Source organism: Zootoca vivipara, chromosome 8, assembly GCF_963506605.1.
Source record: "Zootoca vivipara chromosome 8, rZooViv1.1, whole genome shotgun sequence".
NCBI classification, from domain to species: Eukaryota; Metazoa; Chordata; class Lepidosauria; order Squamata; family Lacertidae; genus Zootoca; species Zootoca vivipara.
This window is the reverse complement of record NC_083283.1, coordinates 65,717,890-65,738,301: the sequence shown is the minus strand read 5'-3', so window position 1 is coordinate 65,738,301 and position 20,412 is coordinate 65,717,890. Positions and strand designations below refer to the sequence as shown.

At 40.2% G+C, this 20,412-nt stretch overlaps 1 protein-coding gene across 1 annotated transcript in view; it reads left to right on the top strand.

The window, feature by feature from the left end:
* The window catches only part of GMDS (GDP-mannose 4,6-dehydratase), a 273,314-nt gene that overhangs the window by 21,537 nt on the left and 231,365 nt on the right, over positions 1 to 20,412 (top strand). The window contains exons 2-4 of the mRNA XM_035125046.2: positions 2,343 to 2,387; positions 3,972 to 4,059; positions 5,268 to 5,377. Of these exons, the coding sequence (XP_034980937.1) occupies positions 2,343 to 2,387; positions 3,972 to 4,059; positions 5,268 to 5,377 (243 nt within the window). The remainder of the gene's footprint in view (positions 1 to 2,342; positions 2,388 to 3,971; positions 4,060 to 5,267; positions 5,378 to 20,412) is intronic.

Genomic DNA, 20,412 nt, shown 5'->3' with positions numbered 1-20,412 from the left:
ACGTGGACTGACAGTTTAATCAGCCTTTTGAGTGTGATGTTCATTGACCACTACCTCCCTGAAAGAAAAGAGGGAAGTGGGACAAGTGGATTATGATAATGTATCTTGAAGAAAGCCTTTTGCTAGCGTGCATTGTGTGAGATTACTGGACAGCCAAATTAGCAGTGCTATGCTGGAATCAGAAAGCAGTAGCTTCTGGCGATGGCTTGTTTCCCATTCATTGTCATGTCATGTTCTATCACTTGATAGACCTGGAAAGGAAATACAAAGGAAGTGAATGCCACTGCTAGTTCGAAATGTTCCAGTGTGGCTGGAAAGTTTGAGAAACAGCCCTAGTGAGAAGAACAAGACCTTATTGACAGGGTTCAATTGTACTTGGATCTGTTTCTCATCAACGTTATGAATAATCGGGATCCTCTGCTCTTTACCCCTTTCTTCGTTTGGGATTTGAATGTGTTAAGCAACCAAGGCAGAGCAGTACAACAACATTTTGTTTCTTTCTTTTTTAATTGAGTGAATGGTAACATGTTTATATTTTTCCCCTGCCCTTTCACTGACTTCATGGTAGTCCTGGTTTGTTACTGTCAAACTAAACCAGGGTTGTAATTGGATTTTGCCTGACTCAATGTAGCAGAGTAAATGTTTATATGCCAATACTTTCGTTTTCTCTTTCCATGTTAGTTTACAGAAAACAGTATTTGTGTCAAGAGTCTTAAGAAACGCTGAGAAGGTTGGAAATCACATATGTGCGCCGTGCCCTGTCACTCAGCATGGATTTATGCATTGCCTCATCAGTGTTGCAGTGAATGTTGCATGGGCACTGTTTTATAGCAAGGAGGAATAGAATCGTAGAATTGTAGAGTTGGAAGGGACCAGAAGCCCTCTCGAAGTTGCTGAACTACATCTCCCATCATCTCTGACCATTGGCATGCTGGCTTGTGCTGATGGGAGTTGGAACATAACAACAACCGGAGGATACAGTTTCTCCACCCCCACTTCAGAACCTCATAATGCAGGGGTCCCCAAACTAAGGCCCGGGGCCCGGATGCGGCCCAATCGCCTTCTAAATTCGGCCCGCGGACGGTCCAGGAATCAGCATGTTTTTACATGAGTAGAATGTGTCCTTTTAGTTAAAATGCATCTCTGGGTTATTTGTGGGGCCTGCCTGGTGTTTTTACATGAGTAGAATGTGTCCTTTTATTTAAAATGCATCTCTGGGTTATTTGTGGGGCATAGGAATTCGTTCATATTTTTTTTTTCAAAATATAGTCCGGCCCCCCACAAGGTCTGAGGGACAGTGGACCGGCCCCCTGCTGATAAAATTTGCTGACCCCTGTCATAATGCATTTCAATTTCCAAGTCAACACAGTGACTTAGGGAACCACTTTTGCCTCCACCCTTTGCGTGTGTGGATTTTGTTCCCCTTGAAGACAGTGTCCTGAAAATTTTAAGAAACAGGTGGATATATCCCATGGAAACCTGATGATACTTTGGCACATTCAGTGTTTTAAGTCAGGTTGACATGTTATTTCATTGTTTCCTTCTGTGAAAAATGAAGAATAATTGGAAGGAGGGAGTGCAAGTGAAAATAATTAATTCACAGTTCTCGTTTTAATATTCTCTATCTTTCCCCCTCTCCCTTCCTCCCTCCCTCTCAATATTTGCTTGGCAAGCTGTCAGTTGGCCTCCATAACTACAACTTGTTGGCTTATATTTCTAGCTGTAAGAACATTCACACAGCCCCTGGTACGCAGGATAGCCATTTGTGCTTTTGGAGTCTGTTTCCCAGCACTAGTTGGTATTCCTCTCTCCTTTCGTAATTCCCCCCCTTAAAAGTGCAGAAGGGGAAATCCCACGCTGCATTTTTTTAAAGAAAGTGTGATCATGTGAATTAGCTCCATGTCATATGCTTAAGTTTATATAACAAGTATACTCCTATGAAATGTGATATAAACTGACCCTATGGCCTTGGAAATGGCCTTGGAATTTTTTTAAACAGACAGTTAAAAGCAATATGACAGTAAATGGACAAAGAGAACAAACGAGTTCTGTTGTAATGCACATTTAAAAAAAATTAGTGGAGGGGAAAAAAGAATTTAAAATATGAAACAGAAAAGAATGATTTATGAGTTGACATGTTAAGTTGCTCTTCCTGGTGTGTGCTATGCCACGGATTTATATGCAAATACTTACTTTTAACTGGACATTAAATATATGCTGTTAGTCACCAGTTCAGTATTGATTTACAATATTCTTAAGGCCTTAGGGAACTTATAACCACCATATACAGATGCAATGGTTCTAACATTTCCATAACGTTTTCCTATCTTTATTCATTTCAGGATGGCTCATACTTGGCAGAGTTCCTGCTGGAAAAGGGCTACGAGGTGAGTGACTAGTCTTGGTGACTGACTGCAGACTCATGGAATAATTTGGAAAGGGCTTCCTTGCTGCTGTCCCTCTCTGCATATGTTTTCCACTCAGCCTTAGATAACAAATCAAAAGTTTAGAGAAGAATGTGCAACATGGCCTGTAATCATGCCAGCTTATTGTATTATTTATCAAAGACTCTCCAATGGTGGAATCCCTTTAGTCCTCAGGGTATAGCTGTTTTTGCACACTTCCTCTTGTTCAGATAAACAGCAGCCTCTGCAAGGTAAGGCTGCTGAACATTAGTGAGCATGTTGTGATGCAATGTATAAAATTTTTAAAAAGGGATGAAAGCCTGGAATAGCTACTTTTTGTGGGAAAATGAATTTAATGCTCAATTTTCCCCCTGTTTCTGCAGAAAACAACCTGCAGAACCAACTCTGAAAGAAGTTGTTTACTCTTGGTTATGTTCTTCAGAGTTGGACTGTAGTAAGTTGAGCTCCATTTGCACAGTCCTGTAATGTTAGAACTTTTGCAAAGCTGCCTTCTTCTGGTGAATAGTGTAGAACTGTGATGTTGCATGGCACTTCTGTGGGAAACATTTACACCTTGCAAGACTAGACATACCATTTTTGGAAAGCACACGTGACTCGTGAATGCAGGCAAAACCATGCTGTCCTCTGTTCCTGAAAGGTCCACCTGGACTATTTGTCAGATAGTGTTCCTCTCATCACTCACAACTGCTTCAGTAGAGCCTTTCTTGAAATGCCACTGGTTTTTCTCTACTGCTGTGACTTTCCTGTACTCCACTTTCCCTAGTCATTTTCATGTTTTCCCTAGTGAGCCACCCTACTTCTTTGTACTGTATCTAGAACAAAAATAAAAATTGCGTATTAGTGCTGGGGGCTGCAGTTTAAATGCATATTTTCCATTTCATCTACACTCTCATTAGCTGGTCTTTAAAATTCTAATCCTCAAATTTTAGCATTATTTTCTCTAACAGGCTTAATATTCTATCCAACTGTAATTTTGACTAATTTACATTTTTATTCACAATGCTGTCTAAAATATCCCTGTCTGCAATTTTGTTTTGCCCCATATCTTTCTGGTTAGATTTGCCAGAAATTGGTAAGCTGAGCATAAGAGGAGGAAGAGGGGGAAGGGTATTCTTGAGCTCACTGCATGTTCCTGTTCCATGGTTTGTTGTAGCAGGAATGTTATGTTGTGAGGGTTGTGTGTGTGTCTTTGTGTGTGTGGCTGGTTTGAAAATATGAAGCATAAATGCACTATATTTTATACTTGTTGCTATAGTATGCCGTCTGATATTTTGATTATGAGACTGTGTTAACAAGAAGAAATAATGTAAAATGCTACACTAATCCCATCTGAATTTAATGCTGTGGTATTTGGGTTTGGTTTGACAAAATAACTGCAAAGGTTTGTCCTCTCACTGTCCCCAGCTGTGATCTTTCTGGTTGTTCATCCTAGTATAACAATTCCTTTGTTCTTTTAAAGGACATGATAGTTGTTATGACCAATAGGCAGGGACTTCTTACTTTCTATATTACCTCTAAAAATATTCACTATGTATTTTATTACAGGTGCATGGAATTGTTCGTAGGTCTAGCTCTTTTAATACAGGACGGATTGAACATCTTTACAAGAACCCCCAGGCTCACACAGAAGGAAGTAAGACTTTGCTTATTGGTGGGATAGAGTGTAAGAGGGGGAAATGGGTGTATTTTTGTTTCTATCAGCAATGTTGTCTGGCTGGAAAGTTGTACATGGTTGTATCAGTGTGGAAGGTTAGCCATGGTGACTGATGTGTAAATATTTTCTGGTGAATCTTAGAATTTTTAAAAATATATATATAATTTGTTTGGGTTATGAGCCACATTTTGACCCTGTTGCATAAAAGGACTTTCAAGGACTGCAAGGTTGCTTAACTGAAGTTTCTTAACAGTCTATTGCATAGTAATTTTCATGCTTGGCTAAGAACAAGTTCAGATGTTCTTCTCATGCAAATGACGCTGTCTGTCTTCACGTGATCCCAGACAATGGCCAGTAGAAACGTCTCAGTCACCTCAACAAAACAGGCTGCTGACAAATGTAGTTGCTGAAACTAGCCATGCAGTTAAGGAATAAGTATGTTTTAATTCAGCCTTTAACTTTTAAGGGCTGATTTAAAACATTGTGCTGTATTTATTCTTTATCTGAGTTACCCATATGCATAGTCACATATACAAATTGTTATGTGAGTCAGTTGGTTTATAACAAGCAAAAATAGTGATTTCAGAAGTACTGATTTTCGTGTTTTTTAAAAGGTATGGTAAGCTTTTTAAAATAATAATAATATTTTTTTAACATCTGACATGGCATTTGTATGTATGTAAGAAACCTATAGTTCTTTTGAGTACGGTAGTTTAGTCTTCTTCATTTTTGCCAGACAGCTGGCCAGTAGAAAAATCTAATACTTTGATCTAATATGGTTTTTAAAGTACATTTATTATAGCTTGTAAGTTTACTACATACAAGTGATGGATTAAATGGCAACATTCATGTTCAATTTTGTTTATGTGAGGAATTACCTGAAGACAGACAATATAGCTTGTGTGACCAATAAAATAATGATTAAATTAGACTTCAGTCAGCTGTGAAGATCATTGTGCAAGATCTTATTGGAAAGCAGAGATCTATTGCTTTCATGACTACAACTTAAAATACTTGCTAAACTGTGCCTCTCTCTTTTTTTAAAACATCAGTGGAATATGGTTATAATAGAAATAATTTTAAATAACGAATTAAGATCATTGGAACTCTGCACATTAAACACCATACTGCATTAATGTGTTCATCAAATCTCTATTATCCTAACTATGTTCTTTTGTCTTCTGAAGACATGAAGTTACATTATGGCGATCTCACAGATAGTACTTGCCTAGTGAAGATAATTAATCAAGTGAAACCCACTGAAATTTACAATCTTGGAGCTCAGAGCCATGTCAAAGTAAGTAGCATGTGTCAGCTAGGATTTTTCTAATTGTGGCAAACAAGTGGAGACTTTGTGAAAAGTTAGCAACTTGTGTACTTTGACATTTGTCTCTACTTCTTTCTGTAATCATCCTTTTCTCACAAAGTCTTCCAGCAGTTTTCGAAACTATGCACCTGTTAAATAAGTCATCACTTTCCCAATATTCTGTTCTTGCTCCAGCTTCACTGCCACCACTTTTCTTTCTGCACGTTTCTCTCCTCTGCTCCCAATATGTGTGAATGTGTCCATGTTCATGCATGGAGATGCATGCACTGCACATTTTTTAATCATGTCTTTTTCTTAAATGCATTTTTACATTATCACAAGACAGCCTGGCTCACATGGTGAGTTGCTGATTGCAATGCTCGTCTTGCTTGCATTACATCTCTGCCCTCTCTCCAAGTGTATCAAGGCTATGTAGAACGTCAGCAAACTTCACCAGTTGTGTTCTCTTCTGTTGTGCCTGCACTGCACACAGCCATCACCTGCTGTTGTTCATCCTCCAACACGTGTGCATAGCACATCAATTTTCTTTGAGGCTCCGAGTTGTTGTTTTTTGGCTCTTTCATTAACTGAGAGGGGCTATAAATAAGCAAACCAAAAATTTTGCAAATCCCCTGGGTTTTTTACCATTAGTAGGTTCAGTTCAGCACTCCCTGCTCCCTTGCCAGCATGGAGCCATTTTATTATTTTGCTAGCTGGCCCTGCCACGCGTTGCTGTGGCTCAGAGTCCCCCTTCAGACTCCCCTCACCTTCAGAGTCCCCCTGTTTTACGCATGTTCTGTTTACACAGGCGTATCCCTGTGATTCCCCCCACCCTGTGCTGATCCATGATGTATCCCCCCCTCCTCCCCCCCGGCTTATCCCTGTGATTCCCCCCTCCCTGTCCCGACCCATGACGTATCATACCACCTTCTCCCCCTACCCCCAGCTCATTCCTGCCTGTGACTGGTCCCACCGTGTCCTGACCTACCGTATCCCGTCCTCTCCTCCCCCAAACCCCCATCCAGGCGAGTCAGTACCTCCATTTGGCCTAGTCTGTAAAGGCTTCAGCCTAGTATGTAAATGGGAGCTGAGGTGCTGTTGAGAGGGAAGGTTTTATAGGTACAGTACCAGTGTAGCTGCTGCTAGAGGGCGCTGGTTTGCAACCTAGTTCTTTTCCCAGCATGCATTTTCGTCTGAGTGGTGTGTTTTGAAACACGGGTTTTTGGGTTTTTTACCTGCCACAGGTGTGACATCTGTCTTAGCAAACTTTATAAGAGCCTTCGGACATTCGCTTGGGACGTTGTGTCCAAATTTGAATGCAATCGGTGAAGCGGTTTCGGAGAAAAGTGGATAATAACCCACATGCCCAGTATATATATATATATATATATATATATATATATATATATATATATATATACACATATATACATATATATATATATCGCTTATTTATAGAACAATTACAAAATCTGGTTAATTTTGGCAACAAGCTATATGGGTCAAGTTATTGCCCATTTTAGCTTTGTGTAGGTATCTCAGGATGCCTGGAAGGAGATATCCCCAAACCTTATGATTTTAAGTTAATGAATGATGATGTTACGTTTTAGGTTGAATGATATACACTGTTGGTTGCTAATGTAATGGGGGGGGGTGTCCTTAAATTTGGATTCTCTTCAGATTGATGCACGTTTTGTGTACTGGCTCTAAAATAAAGATTTTCCCGTCTAGTTTACTTTATATCAGCCATACTAAAAGTAAGGAAAATAAAGAAAAGAAGAGGTTGGTCTACTTTCCTGCAGGAAACCAACACAAATTAAAATGGGTTATTAGAATGAACCTATTGAAGTCCAGGAAACATGGACAATCATAAATAAAAGGGATTTAACTTCTAGGATAGATAAATTAGGAGTACACATTGTCTTTCTTTAACTCTTTGGATTAGTGTGAACAAGCAAGTGTGTTGGTAAAAGAAATAGATCATTATGGCCATTTCACTCCTTCCCTGGTCCTGCTGCCGCCATGTTATTGGTTTGGCTTAGAATTACAGCTGAACCTGGGCTTGTGACTTCTCTTGCTCCAGAAAAGCCACAAGCTGTAACTAAGGTTTGTTTTGGCTAACCACTCATGGTTTGTTGCCGTCTGTGGGACAAACAAACCGCATGCCCGTGCTCAGATGTAATTCTAACTTGATAGCATGGCAACAACCAAAACTGGAGGCAGGCATGAAACAACCCTTTTCTAACTGTGTATCAGCATGCTTCTTTGTTCACATTTAGCCATGGTTTGGCTGAGAACTGAGAGAGCCAGAATATATAATCAGAGAAGGAAGATGCTTCAGTTTACAATTCTTATTTTATTATGCCTCTGCTAGTAATTAGTTAGGAGATAGAAAACTATTGCCAGCTATACTCTTTTACTGCTAGCTCGTTGCTCAGACAGGCAGCTATCATAGTGACACTATTTTTCCATGGGGCAATGCTAATGTTGCTTATCTTGCATTTAATCTTGCTATGAAAGTGTCATGAGTCCTTTTATTTGTAATAGTTATTCAGTTATGATAAGCATGGACGCACATTATTTATGGAGTGTTGTAACCAAATACTAATTTTCTAATATGCTTCATGTACATATTTGGATTTCAGTTAAACAACATAAATGTTGGGGGGGGAACCCCTACTCCTCTTTATATGGCCAGCAATAATATTAAGTATCTTCTGCAATTGTCTACAACAGCATTTCTCAACCGCTGTTCCCCGGCACACTACTGTGCCGCGGGACGCTGGCTGTTGTGCCGTGACGTGAGAAGGGCGATTTTGCAGCATCGTGGTCCCCTTTCGCTCTAGCTGCAGGAAGCCGGCCAGAGCCTCCCCCTTTTTTTTTTTGCAAATAAATTTTGGGAGGGAGACCGAGGGAAAGCCGCCCGCTTTCCTCTCACGCCGCTTTACGGCTGCTGAAAACCCCCCGAGAGAGAGCAGCGCCGCCGTACAGCGCCCAGGCTCCCTCCTCTCCCAAGGTAAAGGGATCCGCCGCCGAGGGGGGGAGAGGGGGAGGGGGAAGGAGGAGCGCAGGTGAGAGCTGGTGGGCAGAAAAGTTGGCCAAGTCGCGGCAAGGCGAGGCAGGCGCGCGGGGGCGCGCGCGCAGGTAGCGCCTCGCGAACTGCGAGGCACCAACCCGGCAGCGGAGAGCTAGAGCGCACGAGGAGGGAGCGCGCGCAGGCGCCGCCGCCACTCTTCCAGCCCAGCTGCCATTCTCCCAACACTAAGCGCTCCCCTCTCCCCTCCTTCCTTTTATCCCACACCCCCATCTTTGCCTCGCTTTCTCCCGCCCTGCCCGTGGCCGCAATGAGCTTGACCCGCTGGAAAGCAATATTTGGCAAGTGTTTCTTACAGTCATAATTATAATATAGGGCGGCAAAGAGTTAATTTTTAAAACTTTTTTAATGGTGGTGTGCCTCGTGATTTTTTTTCACGGAACAAGTGTGCCGTGGCCCAAAAAAGGTTGAGAAACACTGGTCTACAAAACAAGCTTGTTTAGCTGTATATACTTAATTAAGTAAGGGCATGGCCTGTTTTTTTTTTATACTGCACAGAAATATCTGCATTCTATAGCCACACCTGTTGCAGGCCAAACATTATCTTAAAAAATGAGAAGAAATAGTATTTATATTTTATTTTAATAGTATTTTATATTTTATCTTAAAAATATATTTTTTCTAAAGCATCTTACAGAATAAAATATCAAAAACAATAAAAATAGTTCCTTTACTAATGAACAGTTCTTACTAGATCATTTAATGACAGTAAACATGTGCCATTTTTTTACATACAAACTTTTTTTTTACATTAAATAATGTTAATAGAAATATTGAAATGCAAAATACCAGTCTTGTGGAACACTAAAGACTGACCAGTTATTTAGAAGGAAATAGTTGCCCACACTTCATTACATAATCCTGCTGATCCTCCTCAACCAATTTTTTGAATGTGTCCTGAGATATCCAAAAAGTACTACAGAAATGAGCATGGCCCACTCATGCAAGTGCAGTATAGATAGCCTCCATTATTGGCAAACTCCATCTCTGCATGGCCAGATCACCTGTAGGTATGGTAGCAAGTATGGAAGTTTTTCATCCATGGCATATCATTCCCATGGCAATCTCGTTCTAAGGAGAGGACGAGTTCACTGGCTCCACCACAGTTGCTAAATGCATCCTACGTGGACTTTGGCATGGGAAAACCTGGACTGCAGGTGCTCCTCAGTCTTCTCTTCCATATCATCAACTGTTGGGATGATGGTCTTCCACCCTTCATGCCACCAGCTGTGTTTAGCAGGCATAGGCAAACTCGGCCCTTCAGATGTTTTGGGACTACAACTCCCATGATCCCTAGCTAGCAGGACCAGTGGTCAGGGATGATGGGAATTGTAGTCCAAAACATCTGGAGGGGCGAGTTTGCCTATGCCTGGTTTAGATGGTTGTGGCTGCTTTTAAGTTGAAGTGTTTGGCGACCTTTGTTTCCTGAAGTGGGGTGGTGGTGAATTTGGGAGGTATGAGGTGGGGTAAGTTCAGTGGGAATTGTGCTAGTTTCATCCACCAATTGAATGTATTTATTTCCTCCCTCTGTGGCTTCACTCTTGAGATATTTCTTTGTTCCAGAAGTTGTAGATTGTTGTGAAGAGTCTCTAACTTGTAAGGCATAGGATTATGTAGCTAATACATAACTGTAGGTGGGAACGGGACAGGAAGCCACCCCAAGTTTATAGGGTGCGTGTTTTCCTTAAGTTCATCTTTGGATTCCTGTGTTACTGCTGTGTTACCATAGGCAGCAGGAGCAGTTAATGGCTAGGGAAGCACCAGCTGAATTTGGGGGGTGGGGTGCTGCCAGTGTAGACTCTTCAGAGTGGATAAATACTACCAAATTTCAGAAGGGAGGTGTAGGGGTTTGACTGCAAGGCCAGCCTTAGCAGTATGTGAATAATTAAAGGATTCAATTGTCCTCCTACTGTGCCATGAGCAATTTCTATAGAAATGTAATACATAATAGAAAATGAATGGCATATGCCGTATCTTTATAGATTGTGTTTCTTGAAATGGTTTTTAGTGTTTCTGTTGTGTCTGTAAGTTGCTTTGAGCTTATTTCCATGAGTAAATGTAAATGATAATATCATTGGTAAGAAACTGCTAGGTTTTAGGACAGGTGCAGAAGTTGGGGTGACAAATATTGCAGTTTTTTACAGACACACTATGCCTCTTCAATTGACTTCAGTTTGGAGGTATTTGGAGAGATCTAGAGCTCTTTCCAAATGGGCTTGGTTCAGCTTGAAATTTGTCCGACCCCGGTGCACATTCATTGTATGTGATTAACTGCGAGGTGATATTTAAGGATGCAGTCGTAGACATACTGGGAGTCATTCTGATTGAGATTCAAGTCAGTGGGGCTTACCTCTGAGTAGATACAGTGTGGAATCCAACATTGCACTGTTAAATTCCTTTCGCTCGTGTAAGCATTTCCGCTTGCCAGGCAAAACAATCTCTCCTCTCTTCCTGCCCCCACACCCCATTTTGGAGGTTCTCCTCTCAGAGCCGTGAGGGGAGAAGAGGGAGGTCCAATTGCCCTAGCACAACTTGTGCTGGTTTCCATTAGCATAACTGTTTAGCTGTTTAACCTGGCCCGTGAATTGTCCCAATTTCATTTGTATTGGAATAACCTCTGAGTTGCTGAATGTAGGACAAATCTAGCAAAATTTAAGCTGATCACTGTTCTTGTAGTAGATGTTAAGCATGTGCCCATGCACAATTCTGGATCACCATCACCGCATTGAACATATTTTCTGGATAGAACTCAAGAGGCACAGAGGTCACAGTGAAACTCAGTGCTGCCTGTTAACAGCAGAAACGTGCTCTTTTTTCAAAATCTGCTTTCTGTGGTTTTTGTTACATGCTGCTCTTTTTTACTGTGTAAATATTTTTTTGTGGGAACGAGCCATGTATGAAAGTCCAGTGATACCTGTCCAAACAGATTGTTTTATTAGATCTAAGAGGAGCTGTAACCTTGATAGCAGCTAATAATGTTTGGAATTTCTCTTAAAAATTAGTGGACCACACAAAAGTGTAGCCATTTGCATTGTGTAAAATTCTGAGCACTAGTTATAACTGTAAGTATTGTCTAGCCTGAACAAAACCTATAAATCGTATATTACTTTAGTAGGGCAATATAAGCATCTTATATTGAAGCAGTAAATTCTTTAATTTTCCTTTTAAATAAACACATGCACATGGGTAGTAGTGTGCTAGGTAGCAATAACAGGAAGGTTATATTTCTTTACATGGAAACCAGTTTCATTTTAAATGGGTGTTTGAATCTCTCTCACACTCTGTTTTGTACAGGTAAAAGATACAGCCAGCACTACCGTGTTTAAGTGATTGGCTTATTAGCACTTACTTAGATCTCTCTCATTTAACCAAATGGATTTCTAATTTAAAAAGGACTGGGTTGAGCCTACCATCCCAGTCCTTTGAGGTCAGCCACTACTAATGTTCTAATTTTAAGATGGGAAATTAAAGCTAAGAAAGGAGACTTTCTCCAGGTCACTAAATCATTTACAGATATGAAATCAGAATCACAGTGAGGGCCTCTAAGGGTCAGGGTCTGAGGAACTATGATGATCTTGCTCCCTAATTTCTGCAAATAATCTCTTAATTTGACAGTTGAATCCTTATCTGCTTCAACATACTTTTGCTGACACTTAAGATGACGCGGGTGGCACTGTGGTCTAAACCACTGAGACTAGGGCTTGCTGATCGGACCTGGAAAAACTGTCTGTGGACAAACGTTGGCTCCCTCGGCCAGTAAAGCGAGATGAGCACCGTAACCCCAGAGTCGTTCACAGCTGGACTTAACTGTCAGGGGTCCTTTGAAGATGACTTTAAGGTGTCCTGCTATGTTTTTGCTTTTGTAAAATTTCACACTGTGCCATTATATTTGGAATTACATATGTTAATATGCATTTATGTGTTGTTAATAGTGGCAGTATATTTTTACACTGAATCAGCAAGAAGTAGCTCTAAAGTTTCTTAACTCTTAAGATTTGCTGTGCCACTACATAAACATTTAGGACTCTGCTTGCCTCCAGATATAATGGCACAGTGCCACTGAGAAATAACATGATGGTGATGTAACAAAAATATTCCTCTGTGTCAGAAATATGCTGCTACATGTGTTTATACACAGGTTGACTGTGAAAGACATACTACATGTTTTTGTATTGGTTTGGCTAGTGGTTCAATAGAAAGCTACGTTTTTAGAAGTGCACCGAAACAGTTGTTTTCTTTTTGTCAAATAGATGGCAGCAGAGTGTTGTAGACAATAGATGTTTCAGTTCCTCTAACCTTAATGAAAGAGGCATGACAGATAGTAGACCTCTATCAACTGCAGCCTTGTAGAAGTTGTAGTTGTACATTAAAAAAGAAAGAATGCTATTGACAATGCACAAGAATAGAAGACTCAGAAGGTTATGCATTGCTATACTTTCGTGAATAGTTCCAGGTGGGAAAAACCTAATCTTTTAAGGTATGACATCAACTCATGAAACGTGATTGAAGTCAGCTAAGATAATATGCACATCAAAATAAATAGTCTTAGAAATAGAAAGTGTTCACAAGTTTCAAGTGAATTAACTACTGCCTTGGGGTGCTATGGGAATAAGCCTGCATGCCTCTTTAAAGATAAGCTAGTCAGAGAAAGGAAATGTCAGTCCTTAAATTGTACTGGTGTTATTTAAGAACACTGCTAAGGAATAAGGATTTTTTTTCCCTGACAGAGTTTTAAAGTCCCCCCCCCCCCTACTGTGGCTCCTGTTTGACAACTAAAATGAAATACATATTTGTGTTCCTTTCAGGATAAGTTAAAAGTAGCAAAGTACTTTACAAGAGGTTTTACTAAATAAAATATCAATCTTTTAAGATATATTTTATACAAAATGTTTATAAATTTGCCTGGTATCTTTAGATTCTGCAAGAACATCCTTAATAGGACAAAGTGTCTCGGTAACAATTTAGGCCATAGCAAAATAATTTGTGTTTCAACTCAGTGCATGATTACAACTATTAAGAACTCAAATGTACTTTTTGTTATTTCTTAATTTAAATCTGAAATGATTACTGTATTCTATAAATATGAACATTTTGAACAAAGTTAATTGTACAGCTGTGACTATATCAGTGGTGTGGGATTTTCTCTCTCTTGCCTTTACATAGAATGTGAATTTATATAAATGAAAAATGCTATTTGGGCATGACCCAACCAAAACTTTATAATTGTACAGCTATATGAATAAATTAACTTGAAGTACATGCGTACTTCATATATTAAATTCAGTGTAACTTCATTTAATCATAACTGTATGATGAGTATGCTATTTAAAATGTTCGTTTAGGGACGTTTTTAATGTTTGAAGTTCTGTTCTGTTTTTAGTCCTCTGTCGGGAGCCGCCCAGAGTGGCTGGGGAAACCAAGCCAGATGGGCGGGGTATAAATAATAAAATTATTCTTATTCTTATTTAAGCTATGCTATTTGAAGGTGTATTATGCCTATATCATTTCCCCCATGCAGTTAGCTCTTTTTGTTTTTACATTGTGTGCCGAGAAGCTTAGCTGCATTTGAAAAGCCCCCTTTACATTAGTTTTGGTTTTCAAATACTCATTTATCCATTAGCCTCCCTTTTTAAAAAAACAACAACAACAACAACTCCCATGTCCCCATCAGTTTAGGTTTCTAGACATGGTCTTTCTCCAGTGCAAAAGAAATAAAGCAATAAAATGATATGAGGGTTCCATTATGAGAAGACAGGCCTTCACATTTCTCCCAGGTGATTATACCGTAGTAGCAGAGTGAAAAATGAACTTAGGCAGAAATGAAGGCCATGAAGGTGTCCGTACTGGTAATGCAAGCACTGTTGACCTTCTCGTTCTCTGCCATGTTTATAAAGATGGTGGGAGAATTAGGTAGGGAACAAACTTGTGGCCACAGTCCAGAGAACTGCTCATGCAGCTTTGTCACATTGTCAGGTTATTAAAGGTGAGCACAAACTCTTCTACACCTGACATTGAGAATGTTCTGGGTTTTCTTGATGCTGTCAGCAAATCTGACGTGAAGTTTTTCGGCTGGCTTGTCATTCAGATATCCTTATTGGGGGCATTTGGCAGGACAAAAGAGATGTTGTGTTGCTGCTGCTGTTGTTGTTTTTACAACAACATGCACTAGGATCAACACAAACACTAGGATCAGTACAAACAATTTGACCCTTCTCTTATAGCGTTATAAGTACAGGAGAAGTATTTGAAGTAAGTAATGTCAAAAGTGCTTATCTGTTCCCCTAGACAACTATTCCCACTGACACGTTTTCCAGCTGAAACTTGAAATCCTAGATCTTTGATTTGTGTTTTAAATAGACAAACCTCTGCTATGCTGGTCCATTAATCTAATGGCTTCTTTACCAGTCATTCTACACTTGTTTAAATCAATGTTGTCTCTCTAGGTAAATGCAAATATTTTATATATGTTGCACATCTGAATACACACACAAAGAAAGATGTTGACATATCCGGACGATTAAAATGCTACATGTAGTATTCTGACAGCAGGAGTTTGGGGGGGACTTCAGAGACTGACTATAGCTCTAGAAAAGAAATCAATTTAAGAATGTGATCCTTAGATTAAGAACAAACATAAATGCAAAGAACAAATATAAATGCAAAGAATAGAGCTTTGTTGCATATTTAATAATATGTCATCTGTCTAAAATGGGGAACAAATGCTTCTAAAGTATTTATTTATTATTCCTGTAGCAATTGATATTTATTTGCTGAACAGCAAGTTTGTTATGGTGCAATGGGTTTATAATGTCTTTTGGCCTTTGAAATGTGGTTCAGATGGGATAGTAAAAAAACTATTTTTTTTTTAAAGGATCAGACTGTGAACATAATGAAGTGTTTTAAAGTTATATTACAATATCTAAATAGCATTTAAAAATATCTTTAAACTGTGTAACATAAAATTATAAACGTTGTTGTTAAACCTTTTCAATCATATAGTTATGTTTTTATTTTATTCACAGGTCACTCTTACATAAATAATGCAAATTCATCAGCATTCATTGAACTCTATAAGCATTATATCAGCTTTATAACAACATATTTTATATGTTAATTTAGAACTTAATTTACGTTTTGTAAAAAGATGTGTATTTCGGTTTATTTTCTCAGCACAGATTGTTTAAATCCTTCACTCTTATCACTTTCTGATTTAAGCTCCCCCTCCCCTGCATTAGATCAGCGATAAGAGTGAGGAGTATGTTAAAATGTTGCACGTTTGAACATATTTAGAAGAGTTTGACTAGAGCCATCTGTTTCAATGTTTAATCATCAAGCTGTTCTTGAAAAATAGGCCAAACATCCCAGGGGAACTAGTAGATACAAGTAGTTACAAAAATAATAAAAAGCAAAAACAGAAAATATGCAGATATCAAAAGTGAGTGATCTATAGCAACCTTTTCTTTGCTTCTGGATATGCTGAACCAGACTTCCTACTGATAGTAAAACTGGCAAGTTAAAATGTTTTCATTTCATGAAATAAGGCAGCTTCGGATGCACCCTTTATTTTCCTGCCACCATTTTGAATTGACCTAGGAGGGAAATAACAAACGGAGGTGGGGAAAAGTCATAGCTCCTCCCCACACATGGCCCCACCCCATTAAGTGAAATTTAAGAGCTCTCATTTGCTCCTTGTCTGTACCAGTCAAAATTCCTTCTCCGTTCCCTTTTCATTGGTTCACAAGGTTAGTGTTGGATCTGCTCCAAGTTGAATGCTACCCATACTTACCTTTAAATCGGTGTTTAAAACCTTCTAATTCTTGACAGAAACGGTTTGAAGTGAAATATAACTCGGATGAAATCTAAGCCTTACCATAGTTAATGCTGAAAGGGGGGGAATTTTAGTGAGGGGGAGCATGTGAGCTTAAGTGGAAGACAGTATATAAGTATTAGGGATGTTTATATTTTCCTAACTGGGGTTACAAGATTGAAAAATGTTAAATTTACACCGAGCCTTAGAACATTCAAGTATTTTCCAGCATGTACACCTGTGATTTAGAATCATAGAATCATAGAGTTGGAAGAGACCACAAGGGCCATCCTGTCCAACCCCCTGCCAAGCAGGAAACATTTATAAATGCTTATTTATTCTTGGGCAGAACCAATGCTTCAGCTAAAGCAGGCATCCCCAAACTCTGCCCTCCAGATGTTTTAGGACTACAACTCTCATCATCCCTAGCTAACAGGACCAGTGGTCAGGGATGATGTGAATTTTAGTCCAAAACATCTGGAGGGCTGAGGTTTGGGGATGTGTGGCCTACATTTTTGCTCTCTTTTTTAATGTTACCAGATTTACTTGTGGTCTGGTGCACACATGCGCATGAACATGTGTCTCACATGTGTAAGGCATGGAAAAGCTAATTATGGCGAATTAGGAATACCACTCTTGTAATCTGTACTGGAGACGACTGCTTGCCACGGAGACTTTGCTTGGGACCCAGGTGGCGCTGTGGGTTAAACCACAGAGTCTAGGGCTTGCTGATCAGAAGGTCAGTGGTCCGAATCCCTGCAACGGGGTGAGCTCCCATTGCTCGGTCCCAGCTCCTGCCCACCTAGCAGTTCGAAAGCACATCAAAAGTGCTAGTAGATAAATAGGGACCACTCCGGCGGGAAGGTAAATGGCGTTTCCGTGCGCTGCTCTGGTTCGCCAGAAGCAGCTTTGTCATGCTAGCCACATGAGCCGGAAGCTGTCTGCGGACAAACGCCGGCTCCCTCGGCCTATAGAGCGAGATGAGCGCCGCAACCCCAGAGTTGGACACGACTGGACCTGATGGTCAGGGGTCCCCTTTACCCTTTACCTTTACCCCCCTTACTCTTGTGATCTGTACTGGAGACGACTACTTGCCACAGAGACTTTGCTTGCTTCAGCGGATTTTAGTGCCAATCAATGTAAGCTGGTCAATGTGTTCTTTCTCTGGGGAGCTTGCCAATAGCAGCAGTGGGGTTTTAATTGCAATATTTTATTTATTTAAAAATAAAATGTATTTAAATTAACAGTATAAATAATGACTTTTGTGGCTTCTGAAGCCATTACAGAAATACAGAGTAAAAATGGGTTAGTAACACACTACACAGGCTATACCCCAATGTTGGTTGAACATAGTAACTGTTGAGTTACTATTACAGAGATAATCTGAAGGCAGTAGATCATCTATACAGTACAGAGAGGTAAGGTGGGATCTTAAGGTGCCAATTTAGCCATGGGTCCTGATCATGGAGAGGAGAGAACCAAGAAGGGGAAAATTCACGTGCAAAGTACGAGCTCTCCTGGCATTGTGAGGCCTGAGTAGAGAGCTAGATTGGGGTGGGGTGGGGAGTAGAAACAAACATTAAGCAAATATTTAGCTGTTCTATGGTAAGAGGAAAATGGAAAGGCAAAAGACTGGATTTCTACTATACTGTATAACCTAGAGGATGCCCTCTAATGGGGTAGAATCCATGTTTGGTTCTCCCCTCATTGAAGGAGACAATCCTTCACAGTCTTCCAAAACCTTGGAAACTTCTCATTCACCCCAACTTTTAAATGATTAAGTTCCTCTACTCATACGTTTCCCCCCTTTCAAAGCCTTAAAATTAGGTTACGCTGAAACCCTCCTAATTTACTTCAGCAATAGAAATATTTCTCCCTTTGAATAGGCACTGTTCGGAACCTCTGTACAGAAGAATCATAGAATCATAGAGTTGGAAGAGACCACAAGGGCCATCCAGTCCAACCCCCTGCCAAGCAGGAAACACCATCAAAGCATTCTTGATATATGCCTGTCAAACCTCTGCTTAAAGACCTCCAAAGAAGGAGACTCCACCACACTCCTTGGTAGCAAATTCCACTGCCGAACAGCTCTTACTGTCAGGAAGTTCTTCCTAATGTTTAGGTGGAATCTTCTTTCTTGAAGTTTGAATCCATTGCTCCGTGTCTGCTTCTCTGGAGCAGCAGAAAACAATCTTTCTCCCTCCTCCATATGACATTCTTTCATATATTTGAACATGGCTATCATATCACCCCTTAACCTTCTCTTCTCCAGGCTAAACATACCCAGCTCCCTAAGCCGTTCCTCATAAGGCATCATTTCCAGGCCTTTGACCATTTTGGTTGCCCTCTTCTGGACACGTTCCAGAAGAGTCCTGGCTAATGCCAAAGAAAATAACAAATATGGTTCAGAAGCAGGAGGACCAGAAAAAGTGAAGGCAAGGAAGGGAGCTAGCTAACGTGAAGAGAACAAGCAGTGCTGTCTCTCACAGTCAGCTATGGGGATAGCATGTTTGTAAACTAGTGATGTGAAGCAGCTTCCTGGTGTACTCACCAAAGGCTGAACAAATTGTGGATGTGCACCTAGTTAGTTACCAAAGAATTTCAACCTGAATCTGAAAAGGGCTTTTCACAAAGTTCTGGGACAGGCATGAACGCAGTTTCATTACAAAAGATGCACATGATGAATATTACTAGGTCTGCGTCATATTAGCCCTCCCTGCCAGAGGGCGTAAAACAAAATCCCAAAGGTGCCCATATTCATCAATCTTACTTAAGGGGGCCTTGCTCCTCTTGAGAGGAGATGAGGTTGAAGCTCTTCAGATAATGTAAAATGGGCACTTGGCTTACTTAAGGCAAGATATGATCATTGGATTGCATCAATTTGCCCCAGAGGGGTGATTAATGGCTGAATTATAGGCACTTGCACTGTAAGGGCTTTCATCTGCCACAAGGACTTTCTCACTACTCAGTGTAAAGAAAAATGATCAAGTTTTGGTGCATTTGCAGGTTCAGCCAAGCTATGCAGTGACAGCCCAAGTCACAAATGCGTTTGGTTGTGGGAAAGCACCCTGCAGTTTCAGTGGTCAGTATCCACGGAAACTTCCAAACTTACTGTGCAGGAAACTTCCTGAAACCCTCTGCAGCAGATGGAGGAGGCAAGGGGAGAGGATAGGCTGGGGGGGGGGGAGAGACAATGACGACAACAACAACAACTTCTGTTGCACTAGCAGAAATTATTGGACTAGCAGATCTATTTAGCTGGATATTCTCCAATGATAGCCTCTAGGCTCAAAGCAGTAGATAGTGCTTTAGATTAGCTGAGAAATGATTGGATTAGCTGGGATAATGTATATGTGACTATCCGTACGAGTAAGCATTGTTCTTGCTCTCAATTGATTTGATTTGCCCTTTGCAATGCAACGTGGCCATGCCACTATCATGTTTACTACATGATCCCTGATTGACTCAGATCATGCAGCAAATGGGAGACACAACAAGGTAGAAAAACAGCGCTGGGGAATGATGGCTAAATTGGAAGAGAAATAATAATGTTCAGAAGTAATGTTTTCTGAGGGAACTCTCTGAAGGAACATTTGTACCAAAAATTGAGACTGGCATACATTCAGCACAATCCTAATCCTTTGCTCTTTCTTCTAAACAGCTATGGAAGTTGAACTCCTGAGACAAATCTCTCCAATAGCTAGATTTCTATTTGCTGCTTTGTTTCCACCTGAGCTTAAGGACATTCTTGTCCAGGTCTTAATTTGCAACTTCTTTTGAAGGACTTAAGCACAGTTTTTCATATTTAGATGCTCCAGCCTTCCTGTAATTTTACCACTTGAGAATGCAGGTGGAGGGTTGCATCGCCCAGTGATTGCCACATAAGCATGCATGCATTCAAGCAAGCAAAACCCCCCTGCTAGTTTTGTGCAGGGTGTGTTGTTAAAAAAAAAACCACATGGGAATTTTCAGACATCTCTCATCTAACATGTGTGTTTAACATGCTATTTGTTTCTAACCTGACAGTACATTTGATCTGATAGTTCTGTCTTTCATCTTAACATAATTGAGACAGAAGTATTAACAGGACTATCTCAAGTAAAAACTGTTCCTTACCAAATGAAA